Raw genomic sequence first — 19,456 nt, 5'->3', positions numbered from 1 at the left:
TTCCTCGTGTCCAGCGGTCTGTCTGTCCAGCCAGTCCCGAGCTTCTCCACCCACACCGGGTGCCCCACAGTGACCGGGGACACCCCACAGCTGCTCCACGCCCCGTCCACAGAGGACCGGCGTCCTGCAGGGCCCGGGCAGGTGCTCCCTGGGGCGAGGGCTCGCTGCCCCTCCGCCGCCCACCCCCGGCGTCTGGCCCTGTCACAGCCTGTGGCCCCGCAGCACGCCCTCAGGACGCTCACAGGCCAGCACCAGGCCGACTGCGATGCGACCCGGGCACGCACTCACCACTGGACAGACTGGGACAGCCGCTGCCAGGGCCACGGGGCCTGGGTACGGGCGGGCCTGGCTGCGGCCCGAGGGCGTCAGAGCCGGGACCGGGACCCCAGTCTGAGCACAGCTGGCCCCTGCCAGCCCAGGAGGGTGTCCTGGGTGGGGACTGGCCCAGAACCAGCCTCTCAGCAGGGAGAGGAGGTCCGTGGGGGCGGGGCTGGGTCACCCTTCCATCCCCAGGCTGCACACGATGCCACACCCAGGGAGGTCGCAGAAGTGCTGAGCCCGTGGGCGTCCATGGGGCCTGTGGGGCTGGACGGCAGTGCCCGGGAGTCCCCTCCAGGCCCCCTGCTCGGTGGGACCCCTTCCCGGGGCACGGGGTCACAGCCTTGAACCAGGGTCCTCTGCGCACCACCTGCCCTCCTGGCCCCGGGCCTTGGCCAGAAGGCAAGGCCCCCTCACGTCACAGGCCTGGGCAGGCCCCTGGTGGCCCTCCTCGCCCACCCAGCCCCCCAGGACTCCAGGCCAGTCACCGACCTTCTCCTGGGTGAGGGTGGCATCCCTGGGTCCCCCCGTGGTCCTGCCGCAGCCACGAGAGCCCAGGGCTTCTGAGGGCCCCTTTCCCTCGGACGTCACCGGCTCAGCCCAGCCCCTGGCCCACCCCGGCCTCCTCCCTCCCCAGGCTCTCCACCCTTCCCAGCTGCAGCCCGGGAGCGGGGCGGGGGGGTGTGTGTCCCAGCGTGAAGGACCCATGCGGTGGGGGGGTGCCCCAAGGAGGGGCTCCCGGGGCAGGCGCCACCACGCATGGACAGACGATGTGCCTGGGAGCCTCAGCAGCAGCGCCCAGGCCCACACTGGCCCCCCGCAGCTACCCCCACAGCCCCAGCCGGGCCCCAGGCCTGACACTTGGGCGGGACACTGGCCAGACCACACCCTGTTCCAGTTCCTGCCCCGCACCCACCTGACCCGGGACCACCCCCCAGGCAGCTGAGGGCAGGGGGAGCCGACGACCAGGAGCCCGCGGCGGCCGCCCTGGGTCCAGCTTCTGGGGAAGAGGCAGGATGGGGGTGGGCACTGCGCAGGCTCCAGGGCTGGGACGGGCCACGGTCCAGCAGGGCTCACCGGGCCACGAGCACTTGGTGGGCAAAGGTGGGGGGCACAGGCTGCTGGGCAGGGGGCTTCCTCCCACGTGGGCTCATCCCCTCCCCAGACTCCGGGCCCCCGGGAGGAGCCAGCTCCAGGGCCTCACCCCTGCCAGCCCACAGCCCGAGCGTGGGGAACAGTGCTGGGGGTGGGCGCACAGGCCCGGGCCACGACACCGAGGGGGCTTTGTCCCTGGTGCCAAGTGCCCCTCTGGCTCCCCCCGCCCCCGTCCTGACTGCTTTGTGAGCCCCGCTTCCGGCCCGGACAGCAGCGCTCCTGTGGCGAGGGAGGGCCCCAGGCCCCGGGCCAGATGGAGCTCCCTGACCCACCGTAGCCCGGGAGCTGCCCGAGCCTGGGGACCCACGGCTGGACCCCAGGACACGATGACGCTGGTGGACGCAGAGCCCGGGGTGCCAGTCCCGGGACCCATACCTGAGGGGAGACCAGCAGAGGGCGCTGGGCCCAGCAGCCACGATCCTGCGCTGGACGCACCGTGTCCATCCGTGGCCGTGGGCGCTCGGGGCACACGTATGCACTCGCACGCACCCCGAGGCGCCACCCTCCACGCGTCCTTAGCTGGAGCCTGCCCACCCCTCAGCCACGTGCCTACCCTGGGGTCCTGCACAGAGCAGGAGCTCATCACCTGTGACCCCGCACACCACCCAGCTCACTGTCGCTTTGTGCCAGGGGCTTGTGTGGGGACGACCAGGGAGGTGGGACGGGGACATGCTCAGGCCCCTGCACTGCCTGGGCCCCACCCCGGGCAGCATCTACCAACACAGGACACCTGTCTCCTACCTGTGGGGCGGGGGCGTCTTGGGCCACCACGTGAGCGCTCCAGAAGGGGCCAGGAGGGCAGAGTGTCCCCCGCCAACATGTCAAAACACCCAACACCGTCCTAATTACACTGGCTCTGCGGGGGCTCCCAAAACAAAGGGCAGCTCAGTCCCTACGTAACGCAGACTTAGGACGAGCAATTACAGGAGATGGGCCCGGCAACCCCGAAGCCTCTAGAACCGTCGGCCAAGGGACAAGCTCCCACCCGGAGGGCGGCCCGGGCACACCTTGTGCTCCTCTGAGGACCGTCATCCTGGGATACCCGGTTGCGGGCTGGCAGGCTGACCATCGGCCCTGGGCTTCCCCGAACCCCCCACCCCAAGCTCCTGGCCTCGGGGGCAGCAGGCGGCTGGGTCAGTGACCGAGACCCTCACGCCACTGCCGCACACACGGGTGCTCCACACCGTGCGTCCTCAGGAGAGAGCCGTGGGCTAGGGGGCTGGCCCTGGGCGACCCCTCTGCGACCGCAGCCCAGACGCCCCCACACGCGACCCTGCTGCTGCAGCCTGGCTGGCGGCGCCCATGCTGGGAGGGCCCGTCCCAGGACGTGAAGGGCCAGCAGCAGCCAGGGCCTGGAGTGCACACATCCCACGCAAATCACACAGGACCCGGGGCCACACCCGCTGTCACGGCAGGGCCGACGGCAACGTGGTGGCCAGAGAAGGGGTGCACGGACGGAGGACCCACGATAGCCTCGGTCAGTTGTCAGACTGACGGGAGAAAGGCCCCTCGTCGGCAGTGGACGGCGACCCGGAGATGGGGCTCGGTGCCAGGTAGGCTCCGGTGGACAAGGAGACCCATGACACCGCGAGCCGAGCCAGGGGCACAGCTGGGACACCGCCATGGCACAGCACTGAGCCGGCAGGGACGGGGCGGCCACAACCCACCCGACAAACGCAGCCCTTCCCCGGACACCGCGCGGGTCGAGGAGCCCCCCCGCCGCCAGGGGCCCCCAGGCCAGGCTCAGAGGGCATGTGCTCCCCCCAACGCCTCACTTTCACGTCCCGGTCCTGCAGCCATCTGGGGCACCCTGGGGGCGCTGCCTCGGCTCTGACGAGCACCGCTCGGTGCAACCATGGACAAAGGGCCCAGGGGTAGGGGACAGCGCAGGACAGCGGTGCGGGCAGGGAAGCGGGGGAGGACCCTGCGCACGTCCCTCACGCGGGAAGGCCGGCCTGGAACAAGCCTGGACCCCTCGCCTCAGGACGCGTGCCTCACACAGGACACTGCACGGGCTGCGCTGCGGCCACTCGGGAGGGTTTATTAGAGGACGTACGGGAACGATGGTGCGGCCCGCCTCCCGCGGGGGCAGACCCTGCCCTCCGCGTCGCCCCGGCCAGATTTCTGCGGGCTGCCCGGGAGCCACGGGAGAGCCGGGACCCGGACCGTGGGCAGCACGTGGCCTTGCAGGGCGGGCGCCCACGCGAGCCAGCAGCACCACCCCCGCGCCCACCCGAGGTGCTGTCTTGGCGCCACGGCTGGTTTCTGGGGTCACACAAGGAGGCGTGAGGGCAGAGTGCACACACGGGCCGCTGCTGGCACCGGGGCGCGGTGCGCCTACCAGTCCTGGTTGTCCCAGCCCTCGTCAACCGGCACGGCCGGCGGCGCAGCCTTCTTGGCGGTCTTGGCTCTGCCCTCCCCGCCGCCCCCCCATGCCTCCCCGAGGTCGCTGTGGTCGCTGTTCTTATTGTTGGACGCGGAGCCCGAGCCCCACACATCCCAGCTGTCCGAGCTCCTCTTCTCGGCCGAGGCGTCTGCGCACGTCCAGCTGTCGCTGCTCGGGGACCTGTGGCCCTTGGCAGGGTCCGTGCTCCCGAAGCTCTCCCAGAAGCTCTGGTCCACGGTGCGGTTCTGGGGGTGGTCCCCACCGCTGTTCTGGTAGCTCTGGCCCTCCAGGGGCCTGGGGGAGACAGGAGGACGCTGAACGACAGCCCGAGCCACCAGGCCGTCCCTCGGGGTCCCGCCCCCAGGCCACGATGCCCACAGGAGCACGGAGCCCGCCGGAAGCTTCTGGGTGGGCCTCCTGCCAGCCAGGCCCGGCTCCATCAGTCCCACCCCAAAAGGAGCGTGTTGTGAAGGAAAATGTACAAGGCTGGTTTTCTGCAGCGACTAACGGAACAGCGCAGCCCTGAGCGCGCTGTCGAGCCTGACGGGCCCCGCTGAGCAGTGGCCCCCACCACGGCCAGCTCCCAGCCCCTACCCTGCAGCTGGAGTAGGGGAGCCCTAGCCAGATCGGGGTTCCAGCACACAGGTGTGGACAATGAGGGCAGGGACAGGGTTGCTGCGGGGCCCCTGCCGACCCCACCAGCCCAAGATGGGAGACAGTGGGATCAGCGCTGGCGCCTCTCGTCTCTAGGCCCGAGCGGCAGGTGTAGCCACAAGGTCAGTATCTCTAGGGTTCTGGGAGCCGCCCCTGGGGGTGACAGGCCTGTCCGCCAGCGGGGATGCCGAATGCCTCTCAGAGACCTTGTGGGAAGGAACCCAGGGCACGAGGGCATGGATGGGGGACCAGCATACCTGTCCAACGTGTCCTCCGCTCTCCCAGAAAAAAAGGTGGTGACGTCCCGCCATCCTCTACTGCCGACCCCCTGGACCTGGAAGGGGACGGGAGGTGGCTGCTCAGGGTGGGTCCTCACAACGCACACATGGTCCCGCTCAAGGTCCCGGCAAAGCTTAGAGACCCGAGCAGAACAGCCGGGCTCAGGCCCGAGGCCTTCGTATGCTCCTCCCGACAGGAACGGTCCAGGGGACGCCCGGTGTGCACACAGTGGTGGCGGCGGGAGGCCCTAGTGCTCAGCTCGAGGAAACAGCATGCAAGCAAAGCCCCTGCGGCAGGCTGGGGAGGGGGGCCATGCACACCCCAACCCGCCTAGAAGACGGCGGGGCCCCGGCCCGTCAGATGGCACTCACCGGGGCAGGGCAGCGGCGGCACAACGAAGGCAGAAGGAAAAGAAGCAAGTTAGCAGACCTGACAGGGCCCCCCACCAAGCTGTGTCCACATTCCTCGGGCAGCCGGCACCGGAGCGCTCAGCTGAGCCGCCTCACCGCCCAGCGGGCACCTGGCGGGCACCCAGGCTGCGGGAGCGTGTGGGGCGCGGAGGGCCCTCCTGCTCTTGGCCAAGGCGCCCTGGAATGTGGAGACTGGCTTCCAGCTGCGCCCAAGCTCCAGGGCTTGCCCTACCTTGGACGCCAACTGAGAGACCCCACTGGACACATCATCAAAAATCTTTCCCTCTTTCACCTGCGTGGGTTAAAACACTGCCATCAGCCCAGGGGCACAGAGCCCATCGTCGCCGTCTCTGACCAAGGACAGTGCACGCCGGAAAGAGCCGTGGCGGCAGCTGTGTGCGACGTCTCCCCCGGGCAGCCCCCTCCCCACGCGTGAAGGGGCCGGGGCCACCGACTGTGCCCAGGCTGCTGTAACGCGGCATCCTCCCGGGGGGCCTCTGGGTCAGCCACAATGTCCTGCGGACAGGTCGGCACCGCCCCCGGGCCCCAGCCTGCTTGGGGGGCTCCCTGGCCGTCAGCCACCTCCGCGCTGCCCACCCAGCCCACCCTGAGGAACGGAGCGCAAGGCTGGGCCTCACAGAGCCCAGGGATGGGGGCCCAATGGACGGAGTTGGAACTGCTGGACAAAGCCCCCCAGCACCCGCTGCTCCCCTGGAATGAGGGCCTCAGGGGGTGGACAAGGGACACCGGGCGTCGGGGGCGTTACCTTCTCCTGCGCAGGTTTGAGAACGTTCTCATTCAGGCTGTGGCCCAGCTCCGAAGCCTGTTTGATGAGAGGCAAGTCAGGTGAGCTCGGGCAGCGTGTCACCCAGGACACTGGTCGGCACAGTGGCCACGAGCCCAGCACCCAGGAGGCCCCCACCCCACTGTCATGGCAGCTGCGGCGCCCGAGGCAGCTGCACGGAAGTGGCCCGCAGGCACCGTGGCGGTGGGGCGGCCAGAGACCACTGCCCCAGCCCTCCGCGCTCTGGAGGGAAGAGGCCCAGAGTGGCAGCAAGGCCTCGGGAGTCCATCCCACACAGCGGCCACCTGTGGGTCTTCCCATCAGAGCCACGCAGTCCCATCCCCAGGACGGCCCACGTGCTGCAGCAGGTCACATGCTACCCCTCAGCTGGAATGCAGGCAGGTGCACCTCTGGTCACTGGATGAGGTTGAAGCCCACCTGCCCTCCAGCGGCCACCTGACCCAGAGGGAAGGGGACAGAGCCAGAGGATGAGCCAAGGTGGGTGGGGCGGCAGCGGGACGATGGGGCAGCTAAGAGGGAGAGCACCAAGTAACAGCAGCCTCGAGGCACAGGGCAAGCGCACAGCGTCAGCACCTCACCGCTGCAATGACACCCCCTCTGCGTACTTAGCAGGAAGTGATGAGGTCATGAAATGAAAATCCTGCCAAGCAGCTCCCGGCACCCCAACAGGAGCAGTGCCCCTGGCCCCGGCCCCAGCAGGTTGGTGAGAAGCTCCGAGGGCGAGCACACGTAAGCAAGGACACACACAGGCCACGGTCCAGGAACGCTCAGGGCAAAGCATGTGGGCAGCACAGAGAACGGGGGAGGCATGCACGAGAACGGACGTGGCGCCTTACCAGCTCGGGCTGCTGCTTGGTGCCCCAAAACTTTACCCAGATAGCAAGGGAGCGGGTTGGGGCGGGGAGGGGGGGAGAGGGAGAGAGTGAGAGGCAGAGTGCGCACGAGCAACAAGGAAGCACCTCCAGACACCTTAATCAGCCTCACGTTCTGGTTGCGTCACCCCAGCGGGCGTCCTCAAGAGTGCCCTCGGTGCCCACCTACTGCCACCGACCCTCGCTGCTTTCTACTCTGAGGTACAACTTCCAGAACCACGTGAGCAAGTCAGGAACCCCAAAGCGGGCGCACCACACACGGAGAGCGACTGCCCTCCCTCCTGGGACAGCCTGCAGGGCTGCTGCCTCCGGCCTGAGTCCTAACCCCCACACCGGGGGACAGGCAGTCCAGCGTCCTGGCACCACCTGGGGACTGCAGGGCCACCAACCAAGATTGGAAAAAAAAGACAAATACCAACCACCCCAAACCACCACTCACAGTGAGAAACTAACGGGGAACCAAGGTATTTCCGCAGAACCCAGACCCACCGCCCCAAGGAGGGGCTGCCCCATGGCCCACGGCCCTCGGCCCTACCAGGCTTCCCTCCCCACCGCGGGCAGGAACCACACAGGAGCCGTCCCTCCGGCCGGGTGCCCAGGCAAGGATGGACAGGGGACCCTGGCCTTGCCCCGCAGGCCCCGACAGACGCAGCCTCCCACCCCACCTGCTAAACCCGCAGGCGCCGGGGCACAAGTCCGAGAGCACAGGCCTGAGCTGCAGAAACGTCCCCTCTCCAAGCACAGGGCCCGATGACGGCAGCCTGGGCAGCGTCCAGACGCCAACCAGACATCACACTAGAAATTTTAGCAACACAAAACGCAGAAGCTTCCTTTGTTACCTTCTGACTTGCTTGAGATCCGAATTTGGTTGCCTGGAAAGAGACACAGGATTTCCAGCTCGCCTGTCCTGACGCCCGGCCCCAGGCTGCGCTTCCCACCCTCGACAAATGCCCGGTCCAGGCCTGTCCCGTCAGCCACACCCCCAGGGGCCCAGCAAAGCTGCCCACTAGGCCAGGCCCGGAGGGAGGGAGGCCGTCGGGAGGGGCAAGCCCGCAGCACACAGGCCGGGGGGAGCAGGCCCATGGCAGGGGCGGCCCCCCCAGCCCCGGCATCTATGGGTGTTCCTGAGGCCCAGACCGTGCACCTACTTGGCACCCAGTGCGGCCCCGTCCCACAGCTCCCCGCAGCACCCCCACCCCCAACCACGTTCACTACAAAGAAGGAAAAGGCCTGGCCAGGCGTTCCAGCTGGAAGGCACCTGGACCTCCCGGCTGTAGCCCTCCAGAGGCCACGAGCCAAAGCTGCGGTGCCACAGGGCCTGCTGCCCCTCGAGGCTCCTCCCGGGCCGGACAGGGGAGGATGCAGGGCACATGCACCCACGGGCAGCACAGTGTCCGTGGGGCCTTCGTCCCAGCCCAGGACCAGCCCTGTGGCTCCTGCGGGTCACGCGACGGCAGGCACCGTCTGGCCCACGGTCTCCTGGCTCTCGGAACATTCCTGTCCCGGTCCTGCGTGCCACGCAGCCCCTCGACCCTGCCCTGGGCTCTCCGTCCTCCAGGGCACCTTCCTTACCAAGGCCACACCTGCCAGACCCCCCAGTACCCCCCAGGGTGATGGCCCCAAAAGGTTTCTGGCCTGTTCCTTTCTAAGCCCAAGGCCACTGTCCACCTGCGTGTCCTGACAAAATCCCCAACCCTCCCGCGCTTGGGCGGAGGAGCAGGCAGGGCTGAGAGGAAAGTCAGACGAACCCTGCTCTGTGCCCAGCAACAGGCGCTGGAGGGCTGGCGGGACCCCTCTGCCCGCAGGGCTCACGACATGCGGTGCCTTGGCATGGCACCCCTTCCAGAGCCGGCTGGCCTCTGCACACAGCTCACCCTGATGGGCGGGCGGGTGGGTGCCTGCTGCTAAAGCAGCCAACGGCGGGCCCTGAGACTGGCCGTGGCCTCGGGGACCCGAGAGCACGCCTGGGGGCCGGGAACGCCCCCCACTCCTCGTGGAGCGCCCTGCAGACCCTTCTCTGCCCCCAGACCCCAGACAGCACCGCCTGTGAGGGGCCGGCGGGAGGAGCGCTGGGGCGGGTACTCACACCCTCCTTAGCAGCTGAAGCAAACTTGCTCGCTCCAGTGGTAAAACTGCTCCAGCCCTGCAAGGAAGCAAGAGGGGCCACGTCGAGGTTCCACAGCGGCGGCCCAGCAGGCTGTCGGCCACGCCACCCACTGCTCAGCACAGAGCCGATGGACTCTGCACCCAGCTCCGCAGGGAGGCCACCTCCGGGAGGCCCTGCGCACGGCCGCAGCCCCGCTTCCCAGGTGGAGCGGGCATTCCTGCCACAGCACCACGCACCCCACCCTGGCCCCCCTGTGCCAGGCTGGTGGGCAGAGCGCTGGGATCCATGTGCCCGGTGCGCTCGCGGGAGAGCAGGGCCCGGCAGGTGCCCCAGCAGAAGCTGCGCTTTGGATGACGCGCCAGCGGACTGGAAACGCTTCCCCTAACAGCAGCTACACCCGCTGGGACCAGAAGGAAGGCGGCGAGCCGGTCGCACAGACAACCTCACTGAGGGAGGGGAGGCGTGCGTGGATGGTGGGGCTGCGGGGCACAGGGTGCAGGGCAGGGGACGGTCCTCACCGAGCACAGGGACGACACGGCGCTGCTGAGGAAGTCCTCTTCCCTCTTCGGGGGCGGCACCGTGTTCCCGAACCCCACGTAGCGGTTCTCCTGGGCCCTGACAGGAACACGAAAGGCAGCACCCTGCTGCCCAAGGGGCTCGAGGCAGGAGGCGCCCAGACCCGGGAAGGATGAGGTCCGCAGCGAGGCGGGCACACAGGGCAGGCTCTCCTCTGCTCCCCGGAGAAGACCCTCCTGCTGCATTTGGGCAGGGAGCCCGGCGTGACCCGGCAGCCCGCTAGTGCAAGAAGCGTCAAATGACTTCCTCAGACAGCCCCGGGGACAAACACGCATCCACAGGTCAGCTTGCTTCCAAGAAGGAAAAGCATTCTTTTTCCCTTAACTGAGGTTTTCCCTCCACTCACACTCTTCAGACCCGGGCTGGCCCTGGGATGCCAGTCAGCAGCGCACGGCCTGCACGCAGGACCCCAGCCCCGAGGGACCCAGAGTCCCCGAGCCACCAAGCCCCCTGCTGCCCACGCCTCACCCCTGATAGGAGCCAAGGTCGTCGTTAAGCCAGTCTTCAAAAGCCTTGTCTGAGGACGAGGTCGAGTTCTGCGGGTGGCCAGAAGCTCTGAGAGGGAGGATCAAAGGGCAGTGAGGTCAACGGAGGACAGGCACGCGCAGGGACCGTGCGGAGCTCCAGGACGTGCTGTCACGTCCCCCAGCACGGAGCACCTAAGGCCAGCTGGCCTCCACCTCCGAAAGGCGGCTCACTGGCCGTGGCGGGCAACAGCAAGCGGACACGCTCCGGCCCAGAGAGGACCCCACGGGCCCCTGGCCGCTGCTCCAGGCCTGCCCACGCTGGCGGGGGGCAGCACAGAGGCCGGAGAGCCGGGTGCTGAAGCGGGCATGTCAGCAGCGGCCCACCGAGCTCCCACGAGATGCATGGTGCGGGCATGGGGTGGGGGTCCCGGGGCGCCCATGGTGCAAACACGGAGCCTTCCCTGACCGGTCACTGCAGATCACCAGCCTCTGACACTTGAGAGGACGCAGGACGTCTGCCGTGGGGATCGACCTGTCCACACCACACCTGCGCTCCGGGGGCTGGGTAGTGCTCGGGAGGACAAAGGATGGAACCACCACCCAGCAGGGACGTTTCCTACAGAAACTTGCGGTCATGGGTTCGAATCTGAAAGCACTGTCCCAACGGGCTATGGAAAAGTGCGGAGCTGCCCCCTTGGCCCTAGACACAGCTTACCGGGGTGCTTTTACTGAAAACCCCTATCGCTAAGACAACCTATGAAGCTGTTTTCCCACTGACTCCTGGGAGTAGCTCACAACGGGAGCCGTTCCCACAACAGCACAGGGGCCCCAAGCTACGGCTAAGATCGGGGCTGGGCCCAGAACAGCCGGGACCCAGACGAGAGGCCAGAGGAGTAGCTACCGGTGAGCAGCGGACAGCAGTGTCTTGGGCTGGGGTGGGGTCCAGTTCTGGGCAGGCGAGGACTCCAGACACCATTCTCTGCCCTCAGCCAGGGTGGCTACCTGCCAGGGGACACAGGGATTCGAAAGCCGGGACCGTCAGGACTGATCGGCGAGGTCACCCACTCTAGCCCATCCTGCTCGCTGTCCTTCCAGGCTCAGCGGGCACGGGCCAGGGTCTCTGTCACATGTCAACACGGGGATGGGGTCTCGGTACGGAGGGGCCAGCACACGATGCTCCCCCGGAGGGCAGGGAGAAAGGCCCATCCTCTCCCCGGCTAACTACACACCGCCTGCCTCCCCCGGGGTGGGACAAGACAGCCCACACGTCCTGTCCGTGCCCAGCAGTCCCAGACTGTGCGCGGCCCCCGCAGGCGTGGCAGAGCCCACAGGAGGACGCCAGCTCCCAGAGCCACCCAAACCGCCAATGGGCGGAGCCTCAGCACCACTGGCTGGCGGGTCCTACCTTGTCCCTGAAGAGGGCCGCGGCCTTGCTGTTGTACTTGTCCTGCAGGGACCAGCAGGGGTCATAGTCCTCCTGAGACTCCAGGAACTCCCGGAATTTCGCATTCCCTCCAGCTTTCATCTTCTCAAGCTCCACGTCCTTCCACTTGTCCATGGTCACCGAGCGCACGAAGCTAGAAACCAGAGCACCAACCTACTTATCAGCACTGGGTGTCCAGGAGCCCCCACCCCAGCCAGGTCGTGAACCCGACGCATGAGCTTCCCGTGACAGAAGCACCTGGCCGTGACACCTCTGAGGGCAGAGCTGGCAAGGCAGCACGTGCTACCCCGTCACCCTGCAGCCCACAGCAGGCCCTGACCGCGGCTCAGGATCCCTGCGGAGCCCAAAAGGCACGAGGGGCAGGGCACTGACCTGAGGTGCACGCCAAGCCCGCGGTGCTTCCCCGAGCACTCCAGGCAGATCCAGATGCCGTAGGTCACACTCACCCACTGAGGGTTGAATGCACCACACTCAAAACACACCTGCAGGAAGAGCCACATGCAACTCACCCAGGCATTTGGGGCAGGGCCCAGAGCCCCAGAGACCCGACAGGTGGCCCCAAGAAGGAGCAGAGGAGAGGCTGGCCCAAGCCTAACAGCAGCAGGGAGAGCTCTGAGGCTACAAGCAACTTCCGGGAGGTTTGCTAAACCTCAAAGCATCAAAGCAAAGCAGAGACGCTTACGTTGTTTTCATCTTGCACCCTGACTTCTTTCAGGACTTTCCTGGTTCTTGGGCTGGCCATGATGCTGCAGAGAAGAAAAACAAAATTTTGGAACTTACAAGTAGGTTACTTTACAAGAAAACCCATTGGTGCAAAAACACGACAACACATAGATAGCTTCAGAGAAATCCCACTAAGCTGCTGGAAGCTATGAGGTAGCGTCACTGCTTACTACAGGCAGCATCAGGGAACTACTCATGGGACGAATCTGTCCTCTACACACTGGAGAAAAACCCAGAGCAGTCTGGATGTTTCCAGGCCAAACACAATGCAATTACCAAGAATAACGTAATTATCGGTGTCCACTTTGCCTAACCGACACGAACCGCCAACACTACAGATTTACAAAATGTCCCTCCCACCTTGTGATGCAGCCCACAGCAAGGGCCGACCTCTACATAACGTACAGACTGGCTGCTAAACCGGGCGCCCACCTGAAGGGCCAACGTATCAGACTCGGGCCAGCAACCTTCGAGGACAGGGAACCGCAGGTTCTCTGCGCGCGGCACCTTCCTTCCCCTCCCCAGCCTGTGGCGTGGGGCCGAAGTGCTCCCCGTGACCAGGAGGTGTGCAGAGGTTGGCCTGCGGGTCTACAGGTGGGTCCTCCATGGGGCCCCCGTGGAGGGTGGAAGTGACCGACAGCATGACCACAGCAGGGCACACCTGCCACCATGCCTCACAAGGACACGCTGGGGCCCAAGAGCCACGTAACTCAGGCTGAAGACAAAAACCGTTTCTCTTTATAAATCTCCCAGCTCCGGCAAAACCCAAGTTCAAGCAACAGCGCACTGGACTCATGACCAGGAAGACCGACGTAGATTCAAGCTGGAGAACGCGCACGGGAGCCCGCAGGGTGCTGGATGCAGAGCGACCCCACGGTCCTGCACGCACCACCTGGCCCTGGGCCTCAGGCCACCTCTCCCACCACCAACACACAACTGTGCGGGGGCCTCTCTGAAGCTCGCCCTTCTCTCACTTGTGAATGGCGCCTGTGAGCTGTTGCCCTAATTCACGGCAGCACGCACCCGCCGGGGACCCCGCCAGCACCCTGGAAGTGGCACGGATCCGACACCCACACGGCTGCTGGACATTTCAGGCAGCCGCTCTGCTGCCCTGCTGCACAGCCAGCCTCCCCGCCGACGGCGGAGCTGGAGCTTTCCACGGACACGCAGCCTCAACAAGCCAGGAGATCCTGCGCCGTCCCTCACCCGTCATCTCAGTCCGCGGGAACAAGTCACGGGTGGCAGCCCTGACTCTGCACAGCCACACTTTCTAAACCTAGACGGTTGGGACTCCCGTGGTTGTCAGCGCCCACCTAGAAGCCAGCTGAAGACGACAGACGCGGTTATCTTCCCATAACTGACAAACGAGACCCGAGGTGCAGCTCCGACTCCTCTGCACTCCGCAGTTTTCCGTGCTACGCAGACCGCCTACCGACGCCGAGGGCACAATCCCGAGTACGGGCGCCTGGCCGGACTCCTTTAAGTGAACGACTTTTGTCGCCGCCGCACAGGAGCTGCACGGGGGGCGTCCCCAGGTACACCCACACTTGGGGCCATCCTGCCGGATCTGAACTCACAAAGCCCTCTGCACACGTCCGTCTCATGGTGACCACCGGAGAGCCCTCTGCGGGCTGCTGCACGGGGCTGACACGCGAACCTGCCCCATCGGGTCTCCATGCCCAGCCCCTGGTCCGTCCAGAGAACTGTGCCTTTCCTCAGAGGTTCACATCCTGGTCGAAAGGGGCACCAAGCAAAGGAGAGCCAGAACTGGGTTGAATGTGCCCTGAATTTCTAATTGTGTAAAATAAAATCAGGCAGAGCCAAAGTCTGCAGAACTAGCGGCAGGTGACCTGTGAACAGGAAATGACCTGGATTGAAAATGAACTCTCCTCGGTGACCAGTTTTGATGGGCGTGACCTTCAACTCCCTGAAACGCTAACTTGGATCCGTGAAATGCGTCCTAATTTTCAAAACCGCAAACACGGTTTATCTCAAGAAACCATCCAAGGATTCTTTAGTGCCTGAAACCAAGGTGGTAAAAGGTGGCTCCCTGCAAGTGGCCGTAACTTCAGGGAACGCTGACCAAGTGAGGTCACTTCCTCGGGTCCGCCCTGTAAGAGCTGCAGAACCCGGTCCTGGGGTTGGGACTCTGTCCGCATCCGAGATTCAAAGGGATGACCGGGGGGCACCGCTGGGTCCCCGGGATGACTGGCGGGCTGGGTCCCAGGATGACTTGGGGGCACCGCTGGGTCCCCAGGGATGTCTGGCGGGCTGGGTCCCAGGATGACCGTGGGGGGAGGGGGCACTGCTGGGTCCCAGGATGACGGGGGGGGGCGGGGGCACCGCCGGGTCCCGCGATCATCGGGGGCACCGCTCCGTCCCCGGGATGACCCGCGGGCTGGGTCCCAGGATGACCGGGGGCACCGCTGGGTCCCGGGGCTCCTCCCAGAGACCGGCCGAAGCACTCAGCACAGCCGCTGTCGGAGCAGCGAGCACCAGGCGGAGGCCCCGCGGCCCGGGCACGGCGCGCAGGAGCGTGGGGCCGGCCCTCCGCGGGCGCCGCAGCCTCCGCAGCCTCCGGCGGGGCGCGCACCCCACGGGGCCCGGGGAGGACCGTCCACGCGCGGGGCGAGCAGCGCGGGTCCCCGGGCCGCCTCCCCGCACCCGCCGGGCGGAGGAGCCTGGGCTCCGGCCCCGGGGCCGTCCGTGCGGGAGCGGGGCCGGGCGGGCTGCGGGGGCGCTCCCGAGGCGGGGCCCGGGCGGGGGCGAAGGGCCGCGCGCCTACCGGGGGGTCCGGGCTCGATCCCGCGCGCCGGGGTCCGCCGGGGTCCGCCGGGGTCCGCCGGGTCCGTCGGGTCCGCGGTCGGGCGCGCCGCAGGCTGCTCCGGGGACGCGCGCCCGCCGCCCGCCCCGCCGCCACCCGCTTCCGGCTACGTTGCGCCTCGCGGGGCATCACGGGAAGCCGGGGAGGGGCGGGGCGGGGCGGGACTTCCGCCTCCGTCCCCGAGCGGCAGCGCGGCCCCGCCCCCGTCGCCATGGGAACGCGGGGCGGCGTCGCGGACCGCGGGGCTGGAGCGGGGCGGGGGCCGGGCTCAGGGTCCCGCCGGGGCCGCGGGAGGCCCGCCCACAGCGGCGGACACGGAAGCGCAGCGGGCGGTGCAGCGGGAGCAGGACGGCCGCAGGCGGGGGGGACCCGCCTGGGAGGGACCGAGCCCCGGGCCGTGCCCGGACCCGCCGAGACCCCCGCCCTTGGGGCCGCCGTGGGGGCGGGACCGGGGTCGCGAGGCCCAGAGCGGCGGAGCCTGTTAGAAGAGCTGGTCCCGGGACGAGGGGACCCGCAAATGATTTTCGGTTTGCTTTGCACTCGGTGCTTTTTTGTGGATTTTGGAAGGATCACGTGTAACGTTTTTATTAAGGTGTAAGCACAGTCTGTGAGATGTCCAGGGCCATGACCTGACGGATGCACCCCCGGGCGGCCACCGCCATCGGGTCACCATTAGGGACCAATGGGTCGCAGCAGCCACCGTAGGCGCTGGGTCCTCACCTCTTAGCTCGCCAGTGTAGGCATCTGTAAATAAACGCAGTGTGTCCTCCCAGTGGCTCACTCCGCTGGCTTAACCAAGACCCCCTGGCCGCGGGGTCGTCCCAGGCCTGGCACAGAAGGGCCACCTACCGGGTCGTCCACTCAGCCGGCGTTTGGGGACTCATCCGTGTTGTAGCAGCCGCCACTGCTCCTTTGCGTCGCTGAACAGTATTCCACTGAGTGCAGCCCCCTCGTTTGTCATTCACCTGCTGGACACTGGAGTCAGTTTTAAGTTTTCCATATTACGAATAAAGATGCTTTCAAATTCACCTACCAGCTTTTTTGAGGGCATATTTTCAATTTTTCTCGCGTAGTCCCCTAGAAGGAAAATTGCTGGGAGATGGGTGGGTGTCCTTTGAACTTTCCACAAAGTTGCCAGTCTTCTGGGTGTGTGTGTGTGCGTGTGTGTGTACCATTTATTTTTCCACCCACAGTAAGACGGTTGCTCCACTGCAGCCTCTGTGGGCCCACGGTGGGGTCGCAGCATCTCCCTTGGTTGTTGGCTGACAGCTGCCCCGGTGCTCATCCTCCCAGCACTCCCCACCTGCCTGTGCTGGCTTGAGCACCAGCACCCTCCTGCCGCCAGAGGAAACCCTCAGGAAGGAGCCAGAAGCACTCACGGGAATGACGGGAATGACGGGCACACCAGTGTCTACACAGTGGCAATACGAGACTAGATTTCAGCACAAGAGCCTGGGGTCAGCAGTGTTGCCTCCCCAGGTTCAGACAGTGAGAGCCTTGTGCTGCATTTACAGTGGCCTCCTGGAGGAGGTGGGCTCTGAAGGCTGAGCGGATGCTGGCAGAGAGGAGGGGAGGGGAGGGGAGGGGAGCGGAGGCTGTCCTGGCAACGGCACAACTGGGACCAGCACTGGGCAGCAGCCAGAGCAGACAACCAGTGGAGGCTGAATGTTCAGTTTCCTGATCACAAAGCATGAAAGTCGATCACGATCACCCACTGCCCTAGGTTCCGGGAGGTCTGGGGCGAGGTTCATCCCCAGAGCAAGGGACACGTCCCGGAGCCAAGACCAGAGGGGGGGCCTTCCAAGGATAGGGCAACACGGCAGCTCCTTCCTCCACCTCAAGGCTCTTGCAGTGTCCGGACGACAGGAGAAAGCGTTCGCTGAGCAGAGCAGAATCTGGGTGGTGAAGCTGTGAGTGCTGCAGAACGCGTAGCTACAAATTGGAAACATTCTATTACTCCATCTTTAAAATAAATTTTTTTTATTTATTCATGAGACAGGCAGAGGGAGAAGCAGGCTCCCTCTGGGGAGCCGGATGCAGGACTAGATCCCGGGACCCTGGGCTGAAGGCCGACAGACGCACACCCGCTGGGCCCCCAGGCGGCCCTTTATTACTCCACCTAAACTATTCAGACAATTTGCTTTTCTTTTAGAACCGCCGCCGGCAGTCCATTAATTTTCAGTTACAGTAATAGGATCCTGTCTGTGGTTTCCTCGGGGCAGGGAAGGCCTGGGTGTCATAGGACGACGGGAACTCCTGGGAGCGAGCTGCAGGCCCGTGGGCGCCAGCCCGGCGCACAGGGTGAGCAGGGGCAGGAGTGCAGGTGAAGCGCAGCGGGAGCCGCGTCATCCCGCTACTTCGCCCCAGCCTCCGTTTCCCCAGTGCTGAAGAGAAGTCTGCAGTTAGTTCCCTTTCAGGCCAGGAGCCCACACTTCCCGCCACTCTGCGGACGTCAGGTCCTGGGCTCGAAAGGCAGAGCCTGTTAAGCTGCACAACCACCGCGCATGCTCTGGTATGAACCCATTGCTCAGATTTTCCCGCGGTCCAAAGGGCAGTTTAGAGGGCCAAGGACCCAGCCTCTGTTACAGCCCCTCAGGGGAGAAGCCGGCGCGTGGAGCTGGGCAGCCACGCAGGCAAGCGGGCATGTGTTCGGGTCAGGACGCCCAGCACGAGTCTCAGCGGCCTTGTCTGGGCCCCAGGGCGGGGTCAGCTGGGTCCAGGGGGTCCGGCCAGCTGCCGGCAGCGGTGGCAGAGGCTGAGGAAACAGCTGGAGCTCCACCCGGCTAGTGAGGGCCGTGCGTGTGCACATGTGTAAGTGCACAGGTCTGTGAGCGTGTGTGGGTTTGCACATTTTTGCATCGTGCACTTATGTGCCTGTGATGTGTGTATTGCTGTGTGTGCTTGTGCGTGTAAGGCATGTGCCTTCAAGTGTGTGAGGTGCGTGTGCACACAGATGTGTACGCTTGTGCATATGTGTGCTTTTGGTGTCCATGTGTGCATGTGAGTGTGCACATGTGTGCACGGGTATCGCGTGTATGGGTCTGTGCCTGAAGGCTCCCTGGGCTCAGGCTCATCCGACTTAGTGTCGCGTGTGCAAAGCGGCAGCAGGTGCGGGTCTGGGGTGTCCCCGGGTAGAGCCATGACCAGCTTCCTTCAGAGGCAGGTCCTGCTGTGTCGCCTTTGCACAGCACAGAGGCTGAGACGATCCCGACCCCCGCGCCCGCCATGGCAGCAGCTCTGGGATGTGGTCCGGACAGCTCCGACCCCAGAGTCCCTGGGGGGCGGCCTCATTGGAACGTCCCCAGAGGAGCAAGGGTGCAGCCCCCACACGCGGGGGCACCCCAGCAGCGGCGCCCGGGGCTCCAGGGCGTGGGGAGAGTAAAGGCTGCGTTCCCTCCCAGCGCTTCTCCATGGCGCGTGCTTGGCCCAGACCCGGGGTCTGTGCGGCCCAAAGCCAGCACAGGCGCCAGCGGTTCCCTCGTGCTGTCGCCGGAGGTGGTATGGGGCCTTGCGTGCTCCCACTGAACGCCACATGCACCCCACGTGCTCCCCGATGCGCACTCACGCCATCCTGTGCACTCCCGTGCCAGCCCTTGGGCCGCACGCCTCCCGGGAAGCCCACTACCAGCCTCAAGGCTCAGCCAGCTTGGGGATGGCCAGGAGCCTCAGATGTCCCCGGAGCCCTCTGTCACCCTGGACTCTCGGTGTGGACTTGGCATTCCTGTCGTCCCCGGAACTTGGGCGCTGCCCTGGTGGCTGCCCTGCCCCTGCGTCCTGGGACTCAGGCCTTGCTCCCCGCGCTCCGCTCTCATTCCTCTGGGGCCTCCTCCCTGCCCTGCCCGGCTGCCTCATGGTCTGGGAAGGCCAGCCCCGGTGGCTGGGGGTGAACTCCTAAGGCCCAGCTGCTGGGTCCCACTTTGCCGCCGAGATCACAACAGGTTCAAGCCACGGTGGGCGGGAACGGGCCGAGGCTGGGAGCCCATTTGCCGTGTGGCCGGGCAGTGGCCTCGCAGGGCTGGAAGGACCCGTCCCGCTGCCCCGGGGTGCCAGGCGAGGCCTCCTGGGTCCCAGGGTAGGCCCTCCAGAGCTGGCCACGGCCGCAAGTTTGGGGTGAACCGAACCAGCCTGGTTTTCCCAAAAAGACATACATTCAGACCTGGCTCCGTGGCACTTCGTGTCCTCTGCCTTTACAGCGGGACCTCATTCCTCCTAGCTGCGCGTCCGTGTATAATTTCTCTAGTGACCCCGTATTGTGCACTGGGGTTCTCATCGCCGTTATTGCTTTGTGATTATTTTGCTTCATCTTCATGGTTTAAAGGACATCTGTGTGCAGCGACCTCCCTGCTCGCGTATGTATCGTTACGGCATCGATCCCTGGAAGTGGAAGCACTGGGTACGTTCCGATTATCCCGCCGCTCCCAGAATCTCCGTACCAA

At 65.9% G+C, this 19,456-nt stretch overlaps 1 protein-coding gene across 10 annotated transcripts; it reads right to left on the bottom strand.

Annotated features, from left to right (window-relative positions):
- Positions 1-3,494: 3,494 nt before the first annotated feature.
- On the bottom strand, positions 3,495-15,140 carry ARFGAP1 (ADP ribosylation factor GTPase activating protein 1). 10 transcript variants are annotated; one of them, XM_025470666.3, is made up of 14 exons: positions 14,982-15,140; positions 12,156-12,219; positions 11,846-11,955; positions 11,435-11,606; positions 10,931-11,031; positions 10,031-10,117; positions 9,505-9,601; positions 8,966-9,022; positions 7,719-7,751; positions 6,844-6,873; positions 5,969-6,025; positions 5,435-5,494; positions 4,771-4,847; positions 3,495-4,153 (listed from the first exon to the last, which is right to left on the bottom strand). In XM_025470666.3, the coding sequence occupies exons 2-14, from the start codon at positions 12,213-12,215 to the stop codon at positions 3,811-3,813; spliced, it is 1,284 nt and encodes a 427-aa protein (XP_025326451.1). In that variant the 5' UTR covers positions 12,216-12,219; positions 14,982-15,140; the 3' UTR covers positions 3,495-3,810. The 10 variants fall into 10 exon arrangements, with proteins under 10 accessions (XP_025326451.1, XP_035561505.1, XP_048956334.1 ...); XM_035705612.2 differs by lacking the exon at positions 11,846-11,955 and having other exon boundaries at positions 14,982-15,138; XM_049100377.1 differs by lacking the exons at positions 5,435-5,494; positions 14,982-15,140.
- Positions 15,141-19,456: the final 4,316 nt, after the last annotated feature.

This window comes from Canis lupus, chromosome 24, assembly GCF_003254725.2.
Source record: "Canis lupus dingo isolate Sandy chromosome 24, ASM325472v2, whole genome shotgun sequence".
Taxonomy (NCBI): Eukaryota; Metazoa; Chordata; class Mammalia; order Carnivora; family Canidae; genus Canis; species Canis lupus.
This window is presented reverse-complemented; position numbering and strand designations above follow the sequence as displayed.